The sequence below is a fragment of the Seriola dumerili genome, unplaced genomic scaffold (assembly GCF_002260705.1).
Source record: "Seriola dumerili isolate Sdu_G_001 unplaced genomic scaffold, Sdu_1.0 BDQW01000052.1, whole genome shotgun sequence".
Classification (NCBI taxonomy): Eukaryota; Metazoa; Chordata; class Actinopteri; order Carangiformes; family Carangidae; genus Seriola; species Seriola dumerili.
Genome location: NW_019174307.1, coordinates 8,278,836 through 8,306,026, shown reverse-complemented (window position 1 = coordinate 8,306,026; position 27,191 = coordinate 8,278,836). Strand labels below are relative to the sequence as shown.

The window sequence follows — 27,191 nt, the reverse complement described above, 5'->3', positions numbered from 1 at the left end:
AGTATTGTAAGGCATAAAAAACGTCATAGTATAGTATGGCTTAAAACGTCAAAAAACGTCATAGTATAGCAAGGCATAAAAATGGAAAAAAAATCATAGTATTGTAAGGCATAAAAAACGTCATAGTATAGTATGGCTTAAAACGTCAAAAAACGTCATAGTATAGCAAGGCATAAAAATGGAAAAAAAATCATAGTATTGTAAGGCATAAAAAACGTCATAGTATAGTATGGCTTAAAACGTCAAAAAACGTCATAGTATAGCAAGGCATAAAAATGGAAAAAAAATCATAGTATTGTAAGGCATAAAAAACGTCATAGTATAGTATGGCTTAAAACGTCAAAAAACGTCATAGTATAGCAAGGCATAAAAATGGAAAAAAAATCATAGTATTGTAAGGCATAAAAAACGTCATAGTATAGTATGGCTTAAAACGTCAAAAAACGTCATAGTATAGCAAGGCATAAAAATGGAAAAAAAATCATAGTATTGTAAGGCATAAAAAACGTCATAGTATAGTATGGCTTAAAACGTCAAAAAACGTCATAGTATAGCAAGGCATAAAAATGGAAAAAAAATCATAGTATTGTAAGGCATAAAAAACGTCATAGTATAGTATGGCTTAAAACGTCAAAAAACGTCATAGTATAGCAAGGCATAAAAATGGAAAAAAAATCATAGTATTGTAAGGCATAAAAAACGTCATAGTATAGTATGGCTTAAAACGTCAAAAAACGTCATAGTATAGCAAGGCATAAAAATGGAAAAAAAATCATAGTATTGTAAGGCATAAAAAACGTCATAGTATAGTATGGCTTAAAACGTCAAAAAACGTCATAGTATAGCAAGGCATAAAAATGGAAAAAAAATCATAGTATTGTAAGGCATAAAAAACGTCATAGTATAGTATGGCTTAAAACGTCAAAAAACGTCATAGTATAGCAAGGCATAAAAATGGAAAAAAAATCATAGTATTGTAAGGCATAAAAAACGTCATAGTATAGTATGGCTTAAAACGTCAAAAAACGTCATAGTATAGCAAGGCATAAAAATGGAAAAAAAATCATAGTATTGTAAGGCATAAAAAACGTCATAGTATAGTATGGCTTAAAACGTCAAAAAACGTCATAGTATAGCAAGGCATAAAAATGGAAAAAAAATCATAGTATTGTAAGGCATAAAAAACGTCATAGTATAGTATGGCTTAAAACGTCAAAAAACGTCATAGTATAGCAAGGCATAAAAATGGAAAAAAAATCATAGTATTGTAAGGCATAAAAAACGTCATAGTATAGTATGGCTTAAAACGTCAAAAAACGTCATAGTATAGCAAGGCATAAAAATGGAAAAAAAATCATACTTTAGTAAGGCATAAAAAACATGAAAAACGTCATAGTATAGTATGGCTTAAAACGTCAAAAAACGTCATAGTATAGCAAGGCATAAAAATGGAAAAAAAATCATACTTTAGTAAGGCATAAAAAACATGAAAAACGTCATAGTATAGTATGGCTTAAAACGTCAAAAAACGTCATAGTATAGCAAGGCATAAAAATGGAAAAAAAATCATACTTTAGTAAGGCATAAAAAACATGAAAAACGTCATAGTATAGTATGGCTTAAAACGTCAAAAAACGTCATAGTATAGCAAGGCATAAAAATGGAAAAAAAATCATAGTATTGTAAGGCATAAAAAACGTCATAGTATAGTATGGCTTAAAACGTCAAAAAACGTCATAGTATAGCAAGGCATAAAAATGGAAAAAAAATCATAGTATTGTAAGGCATAAAAAACGTCATAGTATAGTATGGCTTAAAACGTCAAAAAACGTCATAGTATAGCAAGGCATAAAAATGGAAAAAAAATCATAGTATTGTAAGGCATAAAAAACGTCATAGTATAGTATGGCTTAAAACGTCAAAAAACGTCATAGTATAGCAAGGCATAAAAATGGAAAAAAAATCATAGTATTGTAAGGCATAAAAAACGTCATAGTATAGTATGGCTTAAAACGTCAAAAAACGTCATAGTATAGCAAGGCATAAAAATGGAAAAAAAATCATAGTATTGTAAGGCATAAAAAACGTCATAGTATAGTATGGCTTAAAACGTCAAAAAACGTCATAGTATAGCAAGGCATAAAAATGGAAAAAAAATCATAGTATTGTAAGGCATAAAAAACGTCATAGTATAGTATGGCTTAAAACGTCAAAAAACGTCATAGTATAGCAAGGCATAAAAATGGAAAAAAAATCATAGTATTGTAAGGCATAAAAAACGTCATAGTATAGTATGGCTTAAAACGTCAAAAAACGTCATAGTATAGCAAGGCATAAAAATGGAAAAAAAATCATAGTATTGTAAGGCATAAAAAACGTCATAGTATAGTATGGCTTAAAACGTCAAAAAACGTCATAGTATAGCAAGGCATAAAAATGGAAAAAAAATCATAGTATTGTAAGGCATAAAAAACGTCATAGTATAGTATGGCTTAAAACGTCAAAAAACGTCATAGTATAGCAAGGCATAAAAATGGAAAAAAAAAATCATAGTATAGTAAGGCATAAAAAACGTCATAGTATAGTATGGCTTAAAACGTCAAAAAACGTCATAGTATAGCAAGGCATAAAAATGGAAAAAAAATCATACTTTAGTAAGGCATAAAAAACATGAAAAACGTCATAGTATAGTATGGCTTAAAACGTCAAAAAACGTCATAGTATAGCAAGGCATAAAAATGGAAAAAAAATCATAGTATTGTAAGGCATAAAAAACGTCATAGTATAGTATGGCTTAAAACGTCAAAAAACGTCATAGTATAGCAAGGCATAAAAATGGAAAAAAAATCATAGTATTGTAAGGCATAAAAAACGTCATAGTATAGTATGGCTTAAAACGTCAAAAAACGTCATAGTATAGCAAGGCATAAAAATGGAAAAAAAATCATAGTATTGTAAGGCATAAAAAACGTCATAGTATAGTATGGCTTAAAACGTCAAAAAACGTCATAGTATAGCAAGGCATAAAAATGGAAAAAAAATCATAGTATTGTAAGGCATAAAAAACGTCATAGTATAGTATGGCTTAAAACGTCAAAAAACGTCATAGTATAGCAAGGCATAAAAATGGAAAAAAAATCATAGTATTGTAAGGCATAAAAAACGTCATAGTATAGTATGGCTTAAAACGTCAAAAAACGTCATAGTATAGCAAGGCATAAAAATGGAAAAAAAATCATAGTATTGTAAGGCATAAAAAACGTCATAGTATAGTATGGCTTAAAACGTCAAAAAACGTCATAGTATAGCAAGGCATAAAAATGGAAAAAAAATCATAGTATTGTAAGGCATAAAAAACGTCATAGTATAGTATGGCTTAAAACGTCAAAAAACGTCATAGTATAGCAAGGCATAAAAATGGAAAAAAAATCATAGTATTGTAAGGCATAAAAAACGTCATAGTATAGTATGGCTTAAAACGTCAAAAAACGTCATAGTATAGCAAGGCATAAAAATGGAAAAAAAATCATAGTATTGTAAGGCATAAAAAACGTCATAGTATAGTATGGCTTAAAACGTCAAAAAACGTCATAGTATAGCAAGGCATAAAAATGGAAAAAAAATCATAGTATTGTAAGGCATAAAAAACGTCATAGTATAGTATGGCTTAAAACGTCAAAAAACGTCATAGTATAGCAAGGCATAAAAATGGAAAAAAAATCATAGTATTGTAAGGCATAAAAAACGTCATAGTATAGTATGGCTTAAAACGTCAAAAAACGTCATAGTATAGCAAGGCATAAAAATGGAAAAAAAATCATAGTATTGTAAGGCATAAAAAACGTCATAGTATAGTATGGCTTAAAACGTCAAAAAACGTCATAGTATAGCAAGGCATAAAAATGGAAAAAAAATCATAGTATTGTAAGGCATAAAAAACGTCATAGTATAGTATGGCTTAAAACGTCAAAAAACGTCATAGTATAGCAAGGCATAAAAATGGAAAAAAAATCATAGTATTGTAAGGCATAAAAAACGTCATAGTATAGTATGGCTTAAAACGTCAAAAAACGTCATAGTATAGCAAGGCATAAAAATGGAAAAAAAATCATAGTATTGTAAGGCATAAAAAACGTCATAGTATAGTATGGCTTAAAACGTCAAAAAACGTCATAGTATAGCAAGGCATAAAAATGGAAAAAAAATCATAGTATTGTAAGGCATAAAAAACGTCATAGTATAGTATGGCTTAAAACGTCAAAAAACGTCATAGTATAGCAAGGCATAAAAATGGAAAAAAAATCATAGTATTGTAAGGCATAAAAAACGTCATAGTATAGTATGGCTTAAAACGTCAAAAAACGTCATAGTATAGCAAGGCATAAAAATGGAAAAAAAATCATAGTATTGTAAGGCATAAAAAACGTCATAGTATAGTATGGCTTAAAACGTCAAAAAACGTCATAGTATAGCAAGGCATAAAAATGGAAAAAAAATCATAGTATTGTAAGGCATAAAAAACGTCATAGTATAGTATGGCTTAAAACGTCAAAAAACGTCATAGTATAGCAAGGCATAAAAATGGAAAAAAAATCATAGTATTGTAAGGCATAAAAAACGTCATAGTATAGTATGGCTTAAAACGTCAAAAAACGTCATAGTATAGCAAGGCATAAAAATGGAAAAAAAATCATAGTATTGTAAGGCATAAAAAACGTCATAGTATAGTATGGCTTAAAACGTCAAAAAACGTCATAGTATAGCAAGGCATAAAAATGGAAAAAAAATCATAGTATTGTAAGGCATAAAAAACGTCATAGTATAGTATGGCTTAAAACGTCAAAAAACGTCATAGTATAGCAAGGCATAAAAATGGAAAAAAAATCATAGTATTGTAAGGCATAAAAAACGTCATAGTATAGTATGGCTTAAAACGTCAAAAAACGTCATAGTATAGCAAGGCATAAAAATGGAAAAAAAATCATAGTATTGTAAGGCATAAAAAACGTCATAGTATAGTATGGCTTAAAACGTCAAAAAACGTCATAGTATAGCAAGGCATAAAAATGGAAAAAAAATCATAGTATTGTAAGGCATAAAAAACGTCATAGTATAGTATGGCTTAAAACGTCAAAAAACGTCATAGTATAGCAAGGCATAAAAATGGAAAAAAAATCATAGTATTGTAAGGCATAAAAAACGTCATAGTATAGTATGGCTTAAAACGTCAAAAAACGTCATAGTATAGCAAGGCATAAAAATGGAAAAAAAATCATACTTTAGTAAGGCATAAAAAACATGAAAAACGTCATAGTATAGTATGGCTTAAAACGTCAAAAAACGTCATAGTATAGCAAGGCATAAAAATGGAAAAAAAAAATCATAGTTTAGTAAGGCATAAAAAACGTCATAGTATAGTATGGCTTAAAACCTCAAAAAACGTCATAGTATTGTAAGGCATAAAAAACGTCACAGTAAAGTATGGCTTAAAACGTCAAAAAACGTCATAGTATAGCAAGGCATAAAAATGGAAAAAAAAATCATAGTATTATAAGGCATAAAAAACGTCATAGTATAGTATGGCTTAAAACCTCAAAAAACGTCATAGTATAGCAAGGCATAAAAATGGGAAAAAAAATCATAGTATTGTAAGGCATAAAAAACGTCATAGTATAGTTGGGCTTAAAACGTCAAAAAACGTCATAGTATAGCAAGGCATAAAAATAGGAAAAAAATCATAGTATTGTAAGGCATAAAAAACGTCATAGGAAAGTATGGCTTAAAACGTCAAAAAACGTCATAGTATAGCAAGGCATAAAAATGGGAAAAATATCATAGTTTAGTAAGGCATAAAAAACATGAAAAACGTCATAGTATAGTATGGCTTAAAACGTCAAAAAACGTCATAGTATAGCAAGGCATAAAAATGGGAAAAAAATCATAGTATTGTAAGGCATAAAAAACGTCATAGTAAAGTATGGCTTAAAATGTCAAAAAACGTCATATTATGTCTAATATGACTTCACTCAGAACATAGTGTGAACGAGTTCACTCAAATATTGGTATGGACAATCTGTCCTTCCAAAATATATCGGTTGGGACATTTCCCTTTCGTCCTATGCCCTTGACAAAAAACGCATGTTTAAGGTAAGTCGAGTGTGAATCTGGCAACAGATTTTTACTAGTAACAGGAGCCACGAAGCCAAGTAAGCATTGAAAAACCAGCACTGTGAGGAAAACAAAGTAGTGACCAGCGACCTCCTCAGAGACACAGAAGCCACACAACCAAACAAGCCTTCACTCCAACAGGAAGCCAATACAAGCCTGTGGCTCACTGGACATCACAAAGCAGCACACTGGAAAGGACCTCCATTTTGCCATGGTCAGGGTAACATTGACTGGACCTAACCTAGCATAGTATAGCACAGCACAGCTAAGCACAGTGCTGTTAACCTTTGTCAGCGGTTGTGTCCGAAATCACTCACTCATTCACTACTCACTATTCAGGGAGTCCTCTGTAGAGGACTATATAGTTACACTGTAGCTCATCAGAAAAATAAAAAAATGCTTTCAGACACTACTTGGGTAAATTTCTCTGCTGTTTTTTCTTCATTTCAGTGTGAGCCCAAGGCAGGTTGGTTCTTATTGCTTGGTTACTGACCGATAACTTTTGTTGTAGTTTATTAATCAGAGCTCCAAATTGATAGTATATTTTGAGACTGTATCAATATTTGCTGTCCTTCCCTGAATAGGGTGGTGCCCCAAGAATAACTTTAATATTAATTGACGTTATTATTTAATATTAATATTTTTTTAATTAATATTTTGTTAAGTGATAACCTAGCAATGCCCAACATTGGACAGAACATGTCAGTATCTCACCTTGCCAGCTTTGGCAACAGCATCCACCTCTACCTCCCGGGCACCACGGATGAACTTGGTGATGACAACTGGATGCTCCTGGAAGAAAGACAGCAGGAGGGTTATTCTATCAATGATTAAAGAGTGAAATAACCCAGTCACAACAAGCCTTTTGTGATTGTAGCGCAGTCTCTAAGTTTTAAGTTTTAGTGGGTTTTTTTCCTGACGAATAGAAGTCCAAAATTCACTCTCTTTTAGCTCTGATGTTGTTTTCTACCAACTGCTGAAAGAAGTATCAGTCTAATAGTGATAATACTATCACTATTATTAATATTGCTATCATTGCACATTCTTGTTCTTTTCCTCTGTACTCTCTCTTTCTCTCCTGCTTGCACGCTCTTTCTCTCTCTCTCTCTCTCTCTGTCTCTCTAACGAGGCAGATGGCCGCCCACCCTGAGTCCGGTGCTGCTCGAGGTTTCTACCTCTTAAAAGGAAGTTTTTCCTTGCCACTGTCGCCGAGCGCTTGCTCTTGGTGGGAACTGTTGGGTCTTATAAAGAGAAACTCTAGACATGGTCTATTTGGAAAGTCCCTTGAGATAACATGTGATTTGGCACTATACAAATAAAAATTGACTTGACTTGACTTTGTAGCCACTAAAAGCTCCACTATATTCACCAGCTGTACCTATTTGGTACCCATTTGGTGGTGAGCAGGTACTGTACCGTGGGTTTTTAAGAGTTTTCAACTGAAAGCAGCGTGATGAGAGCAGTGAGAGTACAGATACAGTATTTTCTCTTTGCTTGACTTATACTCTTAAACCTTTAATACTTTCATACTTATAACTCACAATTGATTCTTAGACTGATCAACCCTCACATTTGAGTGATACTTCTAATCTGCTAAACCACTACTTTGAATTCTTTGACTGCTTGATGAATGCTCTTTTTCACATGTTGATAACTAGAACAATGTGATCTGTGATTTTGGTGAAAGACATTTAACGTGACATTTTGTCATTACCTTCTGATGGATTAAAGGTTGCTTTCCAAATTGATGTATTAGGTGACATTTTGATTATTTCTTTGACTGCATTTTTTAAACAGCTGTTCTTTTAATCATCTTATTTTTATTTTCTATTTGAAACATTTCATTCTTTTTATGGTTGGTTTTGACTTTTATATTTTTAATCTGTTTATGACTGAATGCCTTGACGTATTTAGCTTGCTCATGATTGATTGCTGATGACAACTTGCTCATATTTTTTGCAAATGTACTCTATATCGATTGATTATTGCTCAACTTTGATTTGAATTGAAGTATGAATTGATTTTTGCTATAATAATTTTCTTTATCGATTGGTGTACCTGGTTGGTTTAAGTTTTAATTGGTTGACAGATTATGTATTATAAATGCATTTGAATAACATGTGTGCTAATATTGTAGACATCAAGTAAAATCACTGCTAATTCCCTGAGATGGTTATTTTGCCTGATTCATTTCTGCCATCACCTATCTTAAACATACAGCTAAAGTAACTAAGTTTGTTACCTGACTCCTATCCAACTCAAGACTACAGGCAAAAAACAAGCAACAAAAAAAACTGAGGATAGCTGCAGAGCATGCCTGGCAAAGCTTCTCCAGGGAAGTGCCTGTTGATGTTTATGGGTCACAGACTTCAAACAGCCAGTCATTACTGCAAAGGATGAAACTAAATACTGTATATATTAACTTTTTCAAGTTTATGGTAATTTGTCAACTTTCTTTTGATCCTCTATGATTCCTACACTGCTCATCTGCTCAGGCTAAAGCTGAAAGTCAGTCATTAGTCATTTAACCCAATGGTCATTGTTTCATTTTAAATCCTATGTGCTGGAGTATGGAGCCAACAAAAACAAATGTTCACATGGTCTTTCATATGCTTACAGACTTCACTGTGTGCATATGTTTTAAGAATTAAATGTTAAACAGGAATATTTTCTTATAACTTGGTTTAAACCTGCTTTGGTGCTCTGAGAGTATGATATGTGCATGTGTGTGTATGCTTCTAGCCCCAGGTAGAGGCCCTTGGAGGGGCCAGCTGCCCTCGAGCCACCTGGGTGTTCAGTGAGGTAGAGATGGGCACACAATACTAGCCAACAGACATACCAGCTGGTAGCAGTAGTTAATTGAAAGCAGAGGGAGAAGGAGACATGAAAAAGAGAATGTGTGAGTGTGTGTATGTGTGTATGTGTGTGATGGAGACCACAAGATCCTGTGTCCAAACATGCTAATTTGATATATTTCAAGACTGAAAAATGAAAGGCCAAGGTGATACTTTTGGAGAGAGTTCTCTGGCAATATGTCTCTCTCACATGTGCAAGCATGTTAACACTGATCTCACCTGGGACACCTGAGCAGCCTCCTCTAAGAAACGTTTCATCTCCTCTTCTCCGTACACAACGTTCATTGCAGAGCCACTGGTGGGATGCAAGCGGGAGAGAAAAGGAAAGAGTGAGGGAGAGAAAACAGAGGGCCACGGGAGAGGAAGAGAAGCAAGCAAAGGGGAGAACATACAAGCTTCTAATGATTGTTCAAAACACTCATTATCTCTCCGTTGCATCACTATTACCATCGGGAACAAGGTCTGGAAACAGTCAAAATAAGGCACAAGAGAGAAAGAGAGAGAAAGGGAAAAGAACAGCTATTTGGGTCGAAAAGCACTCCAGGCTCTTCAAAACGAGTTCAGAACTTCGTCATTAAAAAACAACAGATTTAGGCTAGTTTTGTTGTGGTTGTTGTTTTTGATTTTAGATTGCTAGCTAGGCAGCTAGGCTGTCCTCCTGTTTGAAAAGGAGTGTTTGAGAGAAACAGGACACATCAAGGCCACAGGCTTGGGTCAGAGCTTTATTCCTTCACTGTTTGTAGCTCAGAGGCAGACGTATGTCGAACCCCCAAATTAATATAAACCCATGATTGGAGCACAAGCAATACACGGTTTATATGCATTTACATTCAGGCATATCCTTGACTCGGACACCATTTAGTTACTGCATCACTGTCCTCTGAATTTTCAAATGAATCCAATCATTTGGAAGAATTATTACGAGTAAAAGTACAGATTACATTCTGACCCAGAGTCTGTCCTTGAGTCTTTTACAAAAATAAAATGAGTATGCAAAACTATGTTTTTCTGTCCATCAGTCCAATTTATACTGCTGCTGCCCAATAGTTGTAGCAGTGGTAGTAGCAAGTATTAATAGTGTTGATGATTGTAGTTGTAAAAGTACTCTTAGTTTGTCTTATCTTGTTTGCCTGGAAATAGTCAAATTTGAATATGTGAATATGTGAAAAAAAGTGAATAAACTGGTGTGAATTTGTCCTAATGCAAGTCCAACATTGGATCTAAAATAAGACTAAAAAGGGATTTGAGTGTTATTTTCTGTGGCAAAACATATTTTTTGTCAGTTAGTCAATTTCTTTGTTAAATGGTTTTCTCTCACCTCATAGTACTTTATGTTCGCATTACAGTCATTTGTTATTACATTTTTTCTGTCTATCTGAACAAATATCATTATAGTGACCTGAACACATTTTCCTATTCACATCCTGATTTGATTCCAAAAAAATCCTCAAAATTAAAAAAATACAATTATAAAACAATGGGTTCACGAGAAATTCATTTGATGCATGTTTATAAAAGGTAAGGTTGTTCATGCTTGTGTTTATTACTTGGGTTTGATTGATTACATCGCTCACTCACACAGTTATGCTTTCACACGGACAGAAATTCCTCAGAAATGCCGTGCATTTGCATTTCACTCTCTCTCGCCAACACTGGCTTTTGCAGCTCTCGTAAACAGTGAGGAAATGAGACAGTTTCACTGTGGACTGGCATGTAGATAAAATGATTAAACTAAGTCTAGTTTGAAACCTGTCTAATTGCTTGCACACATTATACAGCTGTGCACAGCAGTTTTAGCACGTCACAGCAATTGTCTTTTCATAACCAAAAGCAATGATGGACTTTTGTATGCAAATAAGACATAGGTCATAAGAAATTTATAAAGTTATTTAATGAATATATTTCAAGGCCAAATACTTCAAACTGAGTGAGTTATGGGGTATGTGTGTGTTTGTGTCCATTTCGCTGTTAGATAAATATGAAGCATGAATCTGACAAGGAAGAGAGTCTTTGGTGTGTAAATTTGTGAGATTGTGCATATGTACTGAGGCTGGAAGAACATTCAAAAACCATTACCAAGTATGTCAAAGGGGAAGAGTGAAAACCCTTTGGGGAGGGGAAAGATTAGACAGAGTTCATCCTACACCAGTGCTGGAGAGGAGAGCATCCTCATCTTAAACACTATTCAGCAGAAGTCAGTATACACATAAGAATAGGAAATTGTGAATAATGATAAACTATATATTATTAATGGTATAATTATGGTTACTTCAACATCCAATGGAAATTTTAAATACTGCTGGATATCCCCCTTGTTGAATTTAATTACTTTGATATTTGTTAGTTTTAAATGTGACCTAGTGCCCAACACTCAAGGTTTCCCACAGTGCTTAACAAGTACAGATTACCTTATAAAAAAACATCACAGCTTGCATGTAAAATCATAAAAAGTCCAAAACTTCATAACATCATACATACGTTTACTCTCAGTGACACCAGAGCCCTGCTAAATACAGGGTCTCATCACGACATCTGCTGGACAGAAGTGTCACTGCATGATTGAAGAAGCACTTGGCTGAGTTAAGTTTAATAATCATCATAACTAAAATTGTATTTTACTCAGTTAAAAATAAGTCTGTGAATTAGCTGGTGAAAAAAAATATAAATCCATAGATTCTTCTCTCTTTATGCCTCAGCTAACAAAAACTGCAATTTTCTTCTCTGTTTGTTAACATACTTTACTGGCTAAATATTTGACACAAGATAACTAATTCTGTTTAGATTATTGCCCTTGAAGTTTAAACCACTACTTGCAACAAAGGACATAAAATGTGCTTGTTATTAAAAGTTGTCAAACTGAGTCAGCTACTGCATTCATAATGTTGACATGATAATCTTGTTTAATGTTCTTCAGTGTGAGGGATTAGGTGTTGGTAAAGCATTAGTAATTCATGTCTCCTATTGTATGTTGTAATATATGTACTGTATGTGCTGACATGTGTTAAAACTTACCTGAGAACATAGGAGGGACGGAGCAGACAGGGATAGCCCACTTGGTTGGCAAACGCAAAGGCATCTTCCTGTGACAGGTGAGCAACGTGCAACAAATGTCAGAAAGACAAAGTATGTCATGTAATAATGGTAACACCAGTCAGAATTCTGAATATAACACCCTTTGAAACCCCTTGCAAGTTCTGACTAAGAAGTAAAGTTACGTACTATGGCCAAACAGTATAGTTTTCTTGGTAATTGACATAGCTGCAGTCTTAGACATCCATATGCACAAATTGTTGGGACTGTATCAATTTTGCAGGACAACTAGTGAAAAAATAGCTACATACAACAAAATGTGGTTTTATGCCACTGGACTGAGGGGAGGAGTTTAATCTAGACCTGATAGTTGATAAGTTCTTGGCCAAAACAACAAAATGTAAGTAATAAAACCAACATTTAACCAATTTGTATAACTGTTGTCACTCATTTCACTTTTTTTATTGCTGTAGGAAGTAGAAATGTAAAACCTTGTTAACACATTTGCCTGCTCAGTTACAGCCTTACTTGTCTCTGAGGTATGACTTATTTTCAGGACCCACAGAGAAGTTTTAGTATTGTAACAAACACAGTAGCAACAGAAACAATCAATCCGACCGATAGCAATTCTTTATAAAAGAGTACTTTAAAAAATGGTTTCAAACGAGGACATTGGACTTTTCTTTTGTATTTGAATCTTTATGTAACTCATATAATGCTAAAGAAGTTTTGATTGCAGCCACTTGAGACAGAAAACGAAGTATCGATATAAAATCAAGAGGCATGTGTTTGCACAGTAACAACCCTCTCATACAATGAGCTCCATTTATACCTGTTCTCAATTCAACCAAACGCATTTTAAAAAGGCTTTGAGAATGAAAGGTGTAATCCCATATCTGCCAAATGTGCACCAACAGCCAGTAAGTGGGGCCTCAGTTCATCTCCCTTTCGATTTTGTTTTCTTCCATTCAGAATAAAAGAGCAAGAGTTGTGGAAGGAGTCTAGCAGTGAGAGAAACGCTGTATGTCCTTCTCCTCTTCCTCATCATCATTATCATCACAGCGCTTTCTCTCTTTCTCCGTTTCTCTGCAGGACTAGGCTTTTTTTTTCTCTATCATTACCCACTGTTCACTCACCAGGTGGAGTACCATTTACAAACACAAAATAGCTTCCCAGAGACGCAAAAAGCATCTCCCCAAGGCTCTTCTAAGTTATTCTGGCCCAATAAAAACAAACTGTTTCTTCAAGATCGGCAGGGAAATAGGAGACGTAGGTAGACTCTGGAGAGACACAGAACTTTATCTGTGTGCGTGCCAGCTAATCACTCCTCAGCGGTAACTGAATATTTGAGCAACGGTAATGGAAGAGACACATTTCAGTGTTCCACGTGTTCCACAGAGGGGTTTGTCAGTGCCTTGTTCTGTTGTAGCCGAGGGCCACACACAAGAACTAGACGGTAAGAAGTAGGGTGCAGTGCCTCTATGAGGAAGAAAGTTCTAAAAATGGCGAGTAAAGTTTGTCAGTAGAGAAAGGTGTGACATCAAAGCAGCTGACACCTAGATGACACCTAGAGGCTCCTTGGTGCTCAGGTCATGCTCCACAACACTCATATACCTTGTTTGGAGAGCCATTTGAAAAGATTTTCTCAACATTTTACTACTAGCCATTATTTATGTGTTTCCTCTCACCAGAGAACTGAGCGCCCTCCATGGGGCTTGGGCCACCCCGAGGTCATCTAGGACACTGGAAAAGATGGAGCGCTCCTCAGCCCGGTCAATCTGCAGGGGGCTTGTCCCAAGAATCTTGATCCCACTCTGGTGCAACGGGACAGCCAGATTGTTGGGGATCTGGCCTCCCACTGACACAATGCTGCCGGAGCAACCCTGGAGAGGACGGGAGAGGAGAGGACAAGAAGAATGTGCAAGATAAACAGGGGATAGAACAGCAGGAAGGATAAAAGAAAGAGAAGAGGAAGAAGAACAAAAGACAGGAGAAGGGGAGATACTCTGTCAAGTCTTGGACCTCCTGCCACAGGCCTATCAGCCAAGATTTACAGTCTGAAACCTGAGGCCACTTCCAATTATTCTGGCCACTGATCACACAGTGAAAATATGAGACAAACAGAAGTTATGTTGTAGGTTTAGTTATCACCATGGATGGGGTTTACAGTGCATTCAGAGAGTAGTCAGACCCAACATTTTATAATGTTGCAGCTTTATGCTAAAATCATTTAAATTCATTTTTTCCCTCATCAATCTCCATCAATCGCTGGCAACAAAGTACTGAGTAAAGGGGCTGAATACTTATGCCAATGTGAAATTTCAGTTTTTCACATTGTTGTTTTTGCTTTGTCATTATGGTGTACTGAGTCTAGATTGATGAGGGAAAAAATGAATTTAAATGAATTTAGCGTAAGGCTGCAACATAATAAAATATAAAAAAGTGAAGGAGTCTGTGTGTGTGTGTGTGTGTGTGTGTGTGTGTGTGTGTGTGTGTGTGAGAGAGAGAGAACGTGAATGTGAACAAGTGTGTATGCACAGAATGCACCCCCTTTCCTGTCTAGCAGATCTAGGGGGAGGCTGTTTCCATGGCAATGCCAGGTTGTATCGCTTTATTATTCATGGACCTGCTCTCCTGTTCCTGTCCAGGGTTTATCTCCATGCTCTAATGCCGTATTTATCACACACACATACAAAGAAAGAGGGGACTGTAGCTCTGAGAGAGGGATTGATGGTAATGCTATCTCCCTGAGCAAACAAACACTTAATCACACCCTGATCCCATCGCAACTTTAACTGGATTACAATTCCTCTGCAATGGAAAGTCAATGGACATTAGCACACAAAGACACAATACAACATAAATACCAAGATAACAACGAACATATTGCAGAGAGATAGTCACTATTCATGCTGTTGAGCATGTTTTGTAACCTTAAGGGTTACATTGGCTCCACAGAGTAGCATTGGACAGTAAGGTGAAAATTATATTATATACATGGCATAACATATCAAAGGCATGAATTCATGTTATTTGAAATAAGGTTCATCATATGGGACATCATGGTATCCTGATGTCATGTTTCATGTAACTCAAACAATAATCCCTACAGATGGTCTTTGTGGTAGAAATATTGCATAAATTTAGACCAGCAAAATGAGTATAGTGATACTGTATTATGTGTAGCCATGACACTAAGAGACTTACAAATGATATACTTCACAACCTTGGATAATAACTGCCACATAATTATTTCTTAGAAAAGTAAACAGAAGACATTTCCACAGTTTCTGTAAATAAAATCGAGTTTTTTCAAAGACCTCAGTCATAACAGTTACCCATATAAAATGACCCAAAAGCTTCAGTCATGTAAAATGACTGCCTAAGAATATATTTAACCCCCCCCCCCCCCCCCCCCCCCCCCCCCCCAAAAAAAAAGGCAAGCACGACCACATGAACTATGAGTGTTATAGAGGCCATTAAAGATTGAAAACCCAGAAAAAAACCCTCTCACCTGTAACTACAAAAACCTAAGCTCTTAAATCTTAGATGAGTCTTTAGTACTGCATAATATATGTCCCAATTAGGACCAATTCAGAGTTTTCCCAGGTTCTCTTTGACAGAGAGAAAGGTTTTGTTTGGCTGCTTTTAATGACCAGGTCCATGCTGGAGGATATGGCGGAAAAAAGCTACACAATTTATCATTTTCTGAGTTTAAATTTGAGTTCATATATATAAATATGAATCATTGTCAGTTATGTTTCATCCATGGCACTCTGAGCAAGGAATGTTTTTTTCCCCCTGCACAGTGGGCACCTGCTCTGAGGTAACTCCATGATAATAAGTCACAGCCAAGCTAATATTTGATTTCTACATTTCTAATAAAGAATTAATCTCGAGACTTGCAGTCTCGCCAAAACAAATCCAAAAGGTTAAATTAGAGAAATTATTGGGCCATTATGTGTATGCATGTGTACCAGTCTCAGAGCATCAAATCTATCTGCCTGTAATATTGGGTAAATATTGTTTTTTGTTTATATTCCACCAGCGTTTCCTACCTTTGACCTGGATGACATGATGGATTTTTTTCATTATATATGTATTGTGTAAATGATCAATAATACTCTGTCAATGAGAAGCCTTAAATTAATTGCAATGCAATATTTCAATCAGATCCCACTCCATACACATGAATATATAAGTATTTATTAACATTGATATAACCTGTGACAGACAGGTGACCAGACAAGAGTTCTCTGGCTCACTCCCAATGCATGCTAGGATAGGCCCACCGATTTAGACCACAATTAGTTCTATCATTAACCAATACATGTTCTTTTCTTTGATAAAATTAAGCAATATCACACGAGAAGGAGTGATGTTGTACTGAATATCAGCACAGCTGTGGTCATAGGTCATAGGTCACAGCCACAGGCCAAGAAACACCAAGTACTGGAGACCTCAAGTGTGATTAATTAAATGAGCAACAACAGATTATGATTTGTTTGTTTATTTTATCATTTACTCAGCGACTCCAACACAAATAGTTCCGCAACTAGACTGGTACTGAACTGTTGCTAAGCAACACAAACATTTTCCTCACCTGCACAGTGCACACTAGCTTGCTAAGTCTACACGTTACCTCAGGTGTGCGCTGAAGTATCCAGGCTTCTTCCCTTCATCGTCTTCTGACCATACATCATTTGATTCAAATCTTATTTATCATCTGTACAAAGTTTGTTACAATCTAAGACAACGGCCGTTAATGTAACGCTAATTAACGCTAATAGAACACCTGTAAAGCGGAGTGATACATGTAGTTAAAAGTCCCAGTGCTGTTATAGTCTATTATATCAGCATGCATGGAATGCCTCTCGTCCAATCAAATTACTTGGTCAGAACTAAGTGTATGAAAGAAATTGAATTTGTATATTTTGTTTGAATTTTGTCAAATGAAAACCGTCATGTTTGCATGTGTGTCCTAACCTCTTGTTGGGTGATGTCCAGGATGCGTTCCAGGGTCAGCTCTTCAAAATAAAGGCGGTCACACTCATCAAAATCAGTGCTGACTGTTTCAGGGTTGTGGTTTACCACCACTGTCTTCTTGCCCATCTGTCTCAAGGCTCTGATGCTGGACACTGCACACCAGTCAAACTCAACACTACTCCCTGGCGAATGAAACCACTCATTAATTTGAGCACTTTGGAGATCACAAATTCAACATAAAAAGTATACAACTACTATCACTGTGACCTGTAGAGAAACAATGCATTTGCTTTCCATGCAAATGACATTTTAACTGATAATGATTCATTAACTTTTAACTTGCATTGTTTAGAATTTTGAGTTTAAACCACATTTCCTATTAAAACCCAATCTATTCCCGGACAATATTACCGGATTACAGCTGAAACAGTAAGTCTTGCCAAAGTGCTATAGCTACTGTATGAAGCAAGTTTAAACTTTACATTTGGGTGCTTACTATGCACAAACCCTTGCTAATTGTTACTGAAAAAAAAACTGTCAATCGTTGCAGCGATGATATCATGTCTTTTAACAATACCTCTCATTCTTTTTCATCAATAATTTATTGTATAAAACCCCATGCTGTAAATAAATATTGCATGCTTACTGAAATATAAAACAGGCCAATTCACATGTTTCAACTATAAGACTAAAAAAAAAAAAAAAGTTAAAATAATTAATAATTTGAAAATCATACAAATCATATGAAAGCTTATTGTTGGACTTACCAATGTGGTAAGGCCCACAACCAAGAACCATAATTCCCTGGTCTTTAAAGTCCAGATCGTGTTCCTGATGAAATGGATAAATTAATCAAACCATTGTTCATAATAAATTCTTGTGGATATCAATCATTCTTTAACACAGCAAAAAATACCCATCTCACAATTAATATGACAAGTAATCAGATATTTTTTGTCATAGCAAATTAAAATGTTGAAATTGTATTCATACTAATTGGTTTTTCAATGATTGGATGGGCTACATACTGTGCAAACAAGCTCATTATAATGGCTCTATAACATGTATATTTTTCTCCGTAAGCAGGGACACATACCTGACCATGATAGGTACAATACAGATAGTTGGTCATAGCTGGGTACTCTGCTGCCAAGGTGTCAATCTGAGAAAGGGGATCAGAGAAAATATTAAAATGGGTTATTCATTCATATGCAAAAGAAGTTACTTGATCTGCCATACCCCACAGAGTAGCAGTAATGAAAATGTTTAACTATTCCTGTTACATTTGTCTCAATTAGCAGAAAGGTGAGGAAAGCAGTATGAATGTGGGGAGAACATGTAAACTGCACACAGAAAGGCCCCAGTCACACCAGTTCAGACCCAGGATTTATTTTTACATGGTTTGTACACCAATAGTTTAGCACTCCGAAAGGAACAATTTTACATAATGAGTATAATTACTTTTTACTTTAAGTAAACATCACCACTATTTCTTCTGCAAATTCATTTTAATAAATGCTTAAATGCAAAACTATGACTTGTGATGGATATTATTTCTTTCTTGCATTACTACTTCTGATTAAAGAACAAAAACACATATAAGAAACAGACTGAAACCAACAACGAATGTGTAGCCAAAGCCTTATATTGCTTAAATTTATTTGTATTTAAAAACATGTTTTAAAGCATAAAAGTTTTGGTTAATCAATGATTTGTGGATAAAAATACAGAGATAAAATAATGTGATTACTGTAAATAATCCAAATACTCCAAATAGTATATCTGACCAACGCTGGAACCTTTAAGAAAGAGCCAAGTGATGCTCACCTGTTTGACCCAGGGTCGAATACCATGAGTGAGCCGCAGCTCTCTGGCTGCTCTCTCACTGGAGCCAAGAATCTGACCAACCTGCCGGTCTGAGAAGCCATCCTGCTTGGCCTTCAGCAGCAGCCCCTTGGGTACTGTGCCACTGTAGGAAAAGACAGTAAGTAAAGGTAACTATATGGCAGTTTTGCTAAACATTACAAACCTCATACCTTTCCTACAGTTTACAATTAATTGTTTTTTTTTAACTTGCTAAATTAAAAGTCAAGTTTTTTAGTGAGGCTGAATCTTTACTAAGTTTTCAGTGAAAGGTTCTTTCTTAAAAGATTTCTCTGTATTTGACTAATATGGGCATCAGGATCACTGCCAAAAACATTCCACATCATTTGCACTGAAGCAACAGTACTCTTGCTGTTTTGAGAAGTGAGTTTATTTTTGAAAAGGTTTTTTTTCCTGTCTGTGGTACTTTCAAGTCCACTGAACTAAGAGGGTCAATCCAGCAAGTGGGTCATGACTGGCTTGCCTACCGAGCGGTGTGGACAGCAGGGAACGGCCCACCTCAGAGTAATCAATAACACATCGACAAACAAGGCACTGAGGTGCCAGAGCACCAGGTTGGCAAGTGCAACCATTTAAAACCCATTTTAAATCGATAAAACTTTAATGCGAGCTGTGAGGTTAAACAGAAAAATTGTAACAGAAATAAAGTGTAGCATCAGGAGGAAATTCTGAACTGGAGCAACAGGAACAATTTATAAACTTTAAACAATTTTGCACCTGTACTTAAGTTTCATGCACTTGTATCAGTGTGTATATAGTCTATAATGCTTACTCCTATATATCTTTTTTATCTAACTGCCAACTGTGGCTGACAGGACATGATGTGAGAGAGAAGTGAGGTCAGTGAGAAAGATGATGCTAGTGAGGAGAGGATTTAAAAAATGTTTGAATTACACTTTTTTATTCTTTTATCCTCAGATAAAGTAAAAGAGATATTAGTTTAAACCAATGTATATAAAGTAACTGATGTAATTTTAAGGTCAACACGAGCCCTTTCACAGGTAATTATGAAACCAGACAGAGTGAAGGACTGTCAAAGAAATAATCAGGGATATTTCACCTGACGTGACCTCTGATGATAATTATTTATTCCTATAAAATAGAGGAAACATTCATCCTTTTTGTCAGAGCCTCACTTTTGACTTCAGTGAGAATAAAATATTATGCCTTTCTTTATTCCTTCTCACTAAATAAGCAACAACATAGTGGCAGATCTGCTTTAAACAAAAATGGCGTAGCTTTTTATTCAGATAAGATCAATCAAAATGGTAATTATATTAAACAAAGACACTTAACATTTGTGTGTTGAATACTGAGATTTGCACATTAAATGTTAAGCCCTGTTTATCACAAAGACAAGAGGCAGGGTGAAATGGCTACCTTCTGTCATGAAAAGTACTTGTAAAAATATCCCTTTCAAAAATGTTCTTGTTTACAATGTTTTATTGTATTTTCTTGCAAGCTAAACAACAATGTATCCTAAAGTTAGCTGGATTTCGTTCAGAGGAAGGAAAGTGTGAAGAATTTGCAACATCACAGTAAAGACAGGACATCTGAGATGCTGCAGTCACTGGGCTTGGTCATGAAATAGTTCCAGTGCATAAGCTATTTATTTCTACATTAAAGACATAGGAAGTATGGCAACTATGGAGTTGCTGGAGGGCTCTTTTGACAGAGTTTGGCCAATTCCCTTTGATTTCTGTTTTTGTGTCAAGTTAAACTAAACACATGAATGCATGGTGATTAAATTGATATTGGTCTTCTCATCTAACTCCCACTAAGAAAGCAACAAGCGTAATGTCGTAGGTAGAGACAACAGGAAGGAATCCTTATTTCTGGTAAACCACAAACCCCCCCCCCCCATCGGAATTATTTATGACCTTGTAGCGTAACAATATTGGAAATGTCAAATGTGTTTTAACTCCCACCGCACATGGCTGGGCTGAGAAATAACAAACCCCAGGACCAACAAAAGGGGAGAGTAGCAAGATTTCTGAGAATCACAGGAAGGAAAGAAATTTGATCTGAGAGCTTGGTTGTCTTTTGTACAATTGTACCATCTGGAAATGCAGTCTCACATATTTATAAAAACAAATACACAAACAACACACACACACACACACACACACACACTTACTGAAGTTATAAATGACAAGAACCAATTTTTGTGATTTCACGCTTTTCATTTTGTTAATTTTTCACTTAATTAAATTTGAACCTTATTAGAATGACACGTTTTGTGTGCTGTGTAATTGCAGCCCTCTTAATTGTAATTCATGTCATGCGTAGGGATTATATATTTAATTATCTATGTCCTCATATGCGGGTGTACTGTGAGTTCTGCTTCGTCTAATCAAACTTAAACCTGACATATGTCTCAAAGTGGATCAAAGTCATTTTGATATCTGCCATGTCTCTAGGGAGAAGATGGAAAAGGGTGCACCCATAATCCAGTATACCACTCGTTTTGGAAGCAAAGTCCTCTTAAGACACAAAAACTATGTGTTAAGCAAATGTCCATACAGGATATGGAATATGGTTCAGACATAATATTGATGTGGCAGACAAACATATGTTCATATATACTAAAACTGGTGTTTTTATTTGTTGACTAAGTGTCTACAATACATGGCACAACTGTAATCCTAAATGCTTTGTCCTAAACCTGAGAGTTCGTGCAAAAACACAATGAGCAGCAAGTCTCAAAAGTTTCCCCTAATTTCCATATCCCATATCTACAGTATCATAAAATGATTCAATAACAATTGTTAGTAATGTGCTCACTACTTGACCAAAGAGCAATTTTCAATTAACAGCCAATGTTTAAAGGCGGCAACAATGAAAATACGGACGGTGAAATAGATCACCTACACAATAATCCAACATTAAAAGTAACTCTTCCACAAATAAAGAAGAATACATTTTGAATATCCTTTAGTCCAAACTACAGCAATAAAAAACCAACCCTCACTCACAAACAATGAGTCTGCTGACCAGCAGAGCCTGAAGCCCACCTGTACTCAGCTCTACGCTCCATCAGTCTGGCAGCAGCCTATTGTTATGTCCCCATCCCAATGTCCCCTGCTCCAGAGGCAGAGGAGACCACAACAGCCTACTGTGCGTCAGTGAGTAACGGTGGGTGCTCACCAGGCGGCCAGCCATTAATTATTAAACAGCAGAGCCAGACGGAAGCAGCAGGTTACTTGTGGCTGAGCCATGAAAATTCACAGCAGCTTTGATTTGAGCTGTCCAGGTAAGAGCCAGAGGGCAGAGAGACTGAGGGCGGCAGCTGAGAGGAGGTGAACCACGACAGAAAAGGAAACGGACGTGAAGAGACTGCAGTTCATCTCATTTTTGGGGACCAACATTTTACGAATGAAGAATATTCAGTTATTTCTAGACAGAACTAATTCAAAGTTTCCCCCAGATTTTATCCTTTTTTTCCCCATTTTTCCGAAGCATGTGAGTCAGAAAACCTTGCAGGGCTAAGTGTAATATTCGTTATGCGGGTTATTATGTACTGTATTAGCTGTCAGGATCCTGCTGTGAGCTATCATAATGTTTGTGTTTCTGAAATGTTGTTTTGTTGGGTGCTATTCATAAACATGAAGTCATTTAAGGTTAATTGAATAATAAAGTCAATAAGAAAAGACAGTGGAATGTAAGGTTGGAGGCAATTTAGTTAAACCAGTTAAATAATACAAAAGACAACACTGAGGCGTTAGGGTTGGGGTCCAAAATGGCAAATCTTGCATCTAGCATCTAGCATTAAGCATGGACTATGTTTTCAAGGAGCATGCAATTTTTATTTTTATTTTTTTTTTGCTGAGAGCCACGCCTGGCTTATTAGATTTCATTTTCCAAGGCATATTTCAGTGGATCTCTGCAACCACCTCTCTCCAGTATTAGAAAGGGAGCAATGCTATCTCAGTGTATAGTCCTCTCCACTCTGGGATTTTTGGCCACTGCAAAATTCCAACAGAACATTGCAAATCAGGGGTCCTTAGTATGAACATCACAAATGATTCCAGACAATGAGGTCTCTCCAATTATGCTGCCAATGCATTGATCCGTAGCAGACAGTGACAAGTCATTCTGCCCTACTCCTGTTGCACTTATGTCCCTTTAGTGGATGATATTTTTTTTTAGATGTTTTCAAATCAAAACATTTCTTTTTAATTTCATTAAACTGTTCTGCACTTGGATGAGGCAGAAAACTGCTCTAAGCTGCTTTCAAGCAATTATTTTCTCTCATTTGTCAAGTCGTTGCTGAGGTTTCCAGAAAAGTATTGCTTGTTTTGCTTCCACTTCATTGATCAGAACTCCTATTTCTGCATCCAAAAAGTTTTCTTCTTTGTCTTCTTTGATTTCTCCATGTTGGCAGCAGAAATTCACGAAATGTCTTGCAGCTTTAAATGGAAGCTTTGAGACCATAGAGGTAAAAGGTCATTTAGTGCAGTTCTTTATGTATATGAGACTTAAATACCAACTTTTTTGTATTTGCAAACATTCAAAACTTTCTTTGTACTTTTCTACGCAACATTGATGAATGAGGGCCCAGGATATGAGTGAATATGGCAATGTGGTTAAAATGATTTTAGGATCAATCTGCCATTGGGGCACTAGACTGCAACTCTGCGGATGGAAGGACAGGCAGACCTGCCAACCATGAAGAAAGTCTGCTGTTGATCCCTGATGATCAATATCAATGTTGCAGACTGTGGAGAATGTATGGTGGGGAAGTCTGGAGATGCCACCATCTCTTCCGGTAACTTTTTTCTGCATTTCTGCAGCGGATGAACTCACTATCTTTTTTTTTCCCAGCCAGGGATCTCATGATCTGATCCGCTCATTACAATGACGGGTTTGTTTTAATATTATGAATACTATGAAAAGTCACATTAACCATCTGTGACACACAGACAGTGCAACTTAAATGACTGAAAAAACAGGATAGCTTGCAAATACGTAATGTTAAGCTAGCGTTAACTTAATTCACAACGTCAAATTTCCACATCTTCCTCAGTCTGTTCTGGAGTTCAAAGAACAGCCCTCACTTGAGAAACCAGCCTGCAGGAGTGCGTACCTGCTACACAGAATGCGTACACGTTGGCAGGCCTGGACAGATGGATGTTCTGTATTTTGGAGGAGGTAGTTCCACTTGACTAGATATTTTCAACCATCCACCATCCAAGTCAACAGCAAAAGAATTGACCAGTATATTAAAGACATATAAAAGTAACTCAAAAGTTACTTTGTTCGACCTAGGTGTGCATCTGTGTGTATGCGTTACCTCTTGTAGTTTGACAGGTGTTGCTCCAGCTGTGTTATCCTGTGGAGTTTGTGGAGGAACCACTTGTCTATGGCAGTCAGCTGGTGAATCTGATCCACACTCACACCACTGTGAAGGGCCTAAAAGACAGCGAGAGAAACAGGCACAGTGTTATATTTATTGTTCATCATCTTTATCAGGTTCATTATTCATGTCCCTGTTTGGAGCATTCTGATAGCAGACATCCCATAAGTTTCAACAGATTCCAGTAATCAGTTGCTTATGATTAAAATCATGTATCAGATCATTCGTTGACCTGTCACTGGAGGGGAATGGTATGGGTATGGTTATTCACAACAGTCACTGTAAGTACTATGTTTTTTACCCATCACTCCAAGTAAAATCTATTTCAGGAACAATATATTACTTTGCCAATATTGGCCTTTTATTAAAACAGCTTGTAATATGATAGAGTTTCTGCCCTGGCAACAGCTAGTGAATATGTTTTGTCATTTCTATATTAGATGTCTGACCAAAGAAATCATTCCAGGCCACCAGTGGGAGGATTTCAGTCAGCGATCTGTAAAATCTGCAATGAAATCTACCTTGCCTTTATCATAAGAAGCTGCTGATCAAGCTGCAAGTGATTACTGTGGCTTCCAGTGAAAAGTTTTAGTAATGTAATTCCAGCTGCAAATGGTCAAATACAATATGTAGCAAATGTTAAAGGCATGTTGAGTGTTGATAATGTTCTCAAGTGAAAAATCTGAGAACAAAAATAGCAGCGACATATCAGAGGTTTACATGCAATTTGCTACTTAACATACTGTATCTTATGTCCGAATAACTGCTTAGGAGGCTAAGTCTGCCTTATGGCCGTTATGACTGTTTTATTTTTTATGCTTTCCCCACCATAACACTACAATCTTGCCTCAAATGGTCTTGACCTTGTAGGTTTCAACATCAAACTGGTGGGTCCAGAGAGAGGGAAGGTTAACTGAGAGTGGCAGTGACTGTGCTGACCACCATGCAGGATTATACAGACGTGGCTGAAATTCTTTGTACCTTTCCACTTAAAAAAAAACAAAAAACAATCAAAACACAGTTTTCTCTGAAAGTTGAATCTGACAAAAGTAATTGGCATAAGCTATTCTATATTCCATATTTAATTGAACAGACATGTTACTTTTGATTCTCGATGTAACATATTTCTATAACACCACAAAAACAATGTGGACAAAACCAATATTTTGTTGGACACCCTTTTGAGACAATCAAGCACTTTAACTCTTAATGAGACATCTGCACTTCTCAGCTGGTAGTTTGGTACAACCCTCTTGAGCCAATCTGCTCCAGTTCTCTCAGGTGTGATGGGTATCTTTTCCCAACAACTCTTTTCATAGATGCTCAGTTGGATCTGATAGCAGGGCACTTCAGAACAGTCCATTGTTTTCTTCTCAACCATTCTTTGTTTTCTTGATGTTTTAAGTCATTCTCCTGTTGGAGGAGCCATGACCTGCTCTTGAGACAGAGCTCTCTCACACTGGGCAGTATGTTACGCTCCACGACAGCTTGATAATCTTCTGATTTCAATGTGCCCTGCACAGATTTGACAGACTTAACAAACTACAGTAGGGTTTTCCTTGGTTCTTTTTCCATCATGCAGCCACATCCAGGGAGATTGGCTACAATCATATGGACCTTAAATTTCTTAATAATATTAGCAGTTGTGGTAACAGGAATATCAAGCTCTTTAGAGAGGGTCTTATAGCCTTTACCTTTACCATGCTTGGCAATTATTTTCTTCCTTATCTCTTCGTTCTTTTCTCTTGTCCATGTTCAGTGTGGTGCGAACACTCATACCAAAGAGCAGGGGTACCTTTTTCATTTCAATAGGCCGAATGACTGATTATAAGTTTGAAGAAATCTTCATCACAAAAGAGCAATAAATTTCATCACTTTTCAGGAAGAACGGAGCATTGATTCAATGAGGTATAAGGGTCCCAACACTTTATGCCATGTCTGTAGCTGGTGTTTGATTGCCTGGAGATAAGATGTGGATCATTAATCCCTAATGCTGTAGCCTTCTCCACGACAGCATACTTACGGGAACAGATCTGTCTCCCCTTTCAGGACACCAAGCTCACACAGCTTTGACACTGACACGACCTCAGTCTTCCCTTCTCTCAGCTGGTGATAAAAACATATTGAGGTGCTGGACCTGCAGATGTGCTTCACCTTGTAATAGTTCATGCACCATCTCTGTGTTTGAATGATGGAGCTTGACCCTGTGTCTAGACGTGCTTATAAAAGTGCTGCTTTGCCTTCATTTGATTCTGTGAGGAAAAATAAACGCAGACTATTGGGAAAGCACAAAAGCAAACTTAGCAAAAACACATTTCAGATTATTATCAACATGTAAACATTTTTGAAAAGGCCACACTGTAAATTAGATAATCAAACACTGTTTATATGTGTTTTCCAAGTATTATGACTAGTCTGCATCAATTTAACTAAATCTACATTTTCGAGCATTTCCACACAATTAGGCATTCATAGCTATGCAAGCAGGAAGGCCAGGGACGCATTTTCCTCCTCTGCATTTCATGTTTTTTTCATGATTATTTTTCTGTAATACTTCAAAATGTGATTTTAATGAAGAACTGTAGTTGGTGTCATTCATTATTAATGCCATGAAAAATTAGTGTACCTTGGCGAGGGAGAAGATGCGGGTGCTGGAGGGCACAGCCAGCTCCTGTTGCAGGTCCTGGGTGTCAGCCCAGGCTTTCTTGAGTGGCAGCCGGGGCACGAAGCCATCCACTGATGGATGACACATCCTCAGGGCCTTCTGCACACTTTCCTCAAAGGTCCGGCCGACTGCCATCACCTGAATCCAAAAGAAGGAAATACAACACAGTAAAATACAGGTGAGTGAGCATAGTGAATAAGCAAGTGAATGAATGAGGGCGCGAGTGTTTATCCTTGGATCCTCCCTC

At 36.3% G+C, this 27,191-nt stretch overlaps 1 protein-coding gene across 1 annotated transcript in view; it reads right to left on the bottom strand.

Annotated features, from left to right (window-relative positions):
• Nucleotides 1-27,191, bottom strand: part of cps1 (carbamoyl-phosphate synthase 1) — a 64,422-nt gene that overhangs the window by 23,680 nt on the left and 13,551 nt on the right. The window contains exons 20-29 of the mRNA XM_022740572.1: nucleotides 26,906-27,082; nucleotides 24,217-24,335; nucleotides 18,867-19,008; nucleotides 18,136-18,201; nucleotides 17,807-17,870; nucleotides 17,040-17,221; nucleotides 13,742-13,936; nucleotides 12,036-12,103; nucleotides 9,243-9,318; nucleotides 6,883-6,960 (exon numbers count right to left, since the gene is read on the bottom strand). Coding sequence (XP_022596293.1) covers nucleotides 6,883-6,960; nucleotides 9,243-9,318; nucleotides 12,036-12,103; nucleotides 13,742-13,936; nucleotides 17,040-17,221; nucleotides 17,807-17,870; nucleotides 18,136-18,201; nucleotides 18,867-19,008; nucleotides 24,217-24,335; nucleotides 26,906-27,082 — 1,167 coding nt within the window. The remainder of the gene's footprint in view (nucleotides 1-6,882; nucleotides 6,961-9,242; nucleotides 9,319-12,035; nucleotides 12,104-13,741; nucleotides 13,937-17,039; nucleotides 17,222-17,806; nucleotides 17,871-18,135; nucleotides 18,202-18,866; nucleotides 19,009-24,216; nucleotides 24,336-26,905; nucleotides 27,083-27,191) is intronic.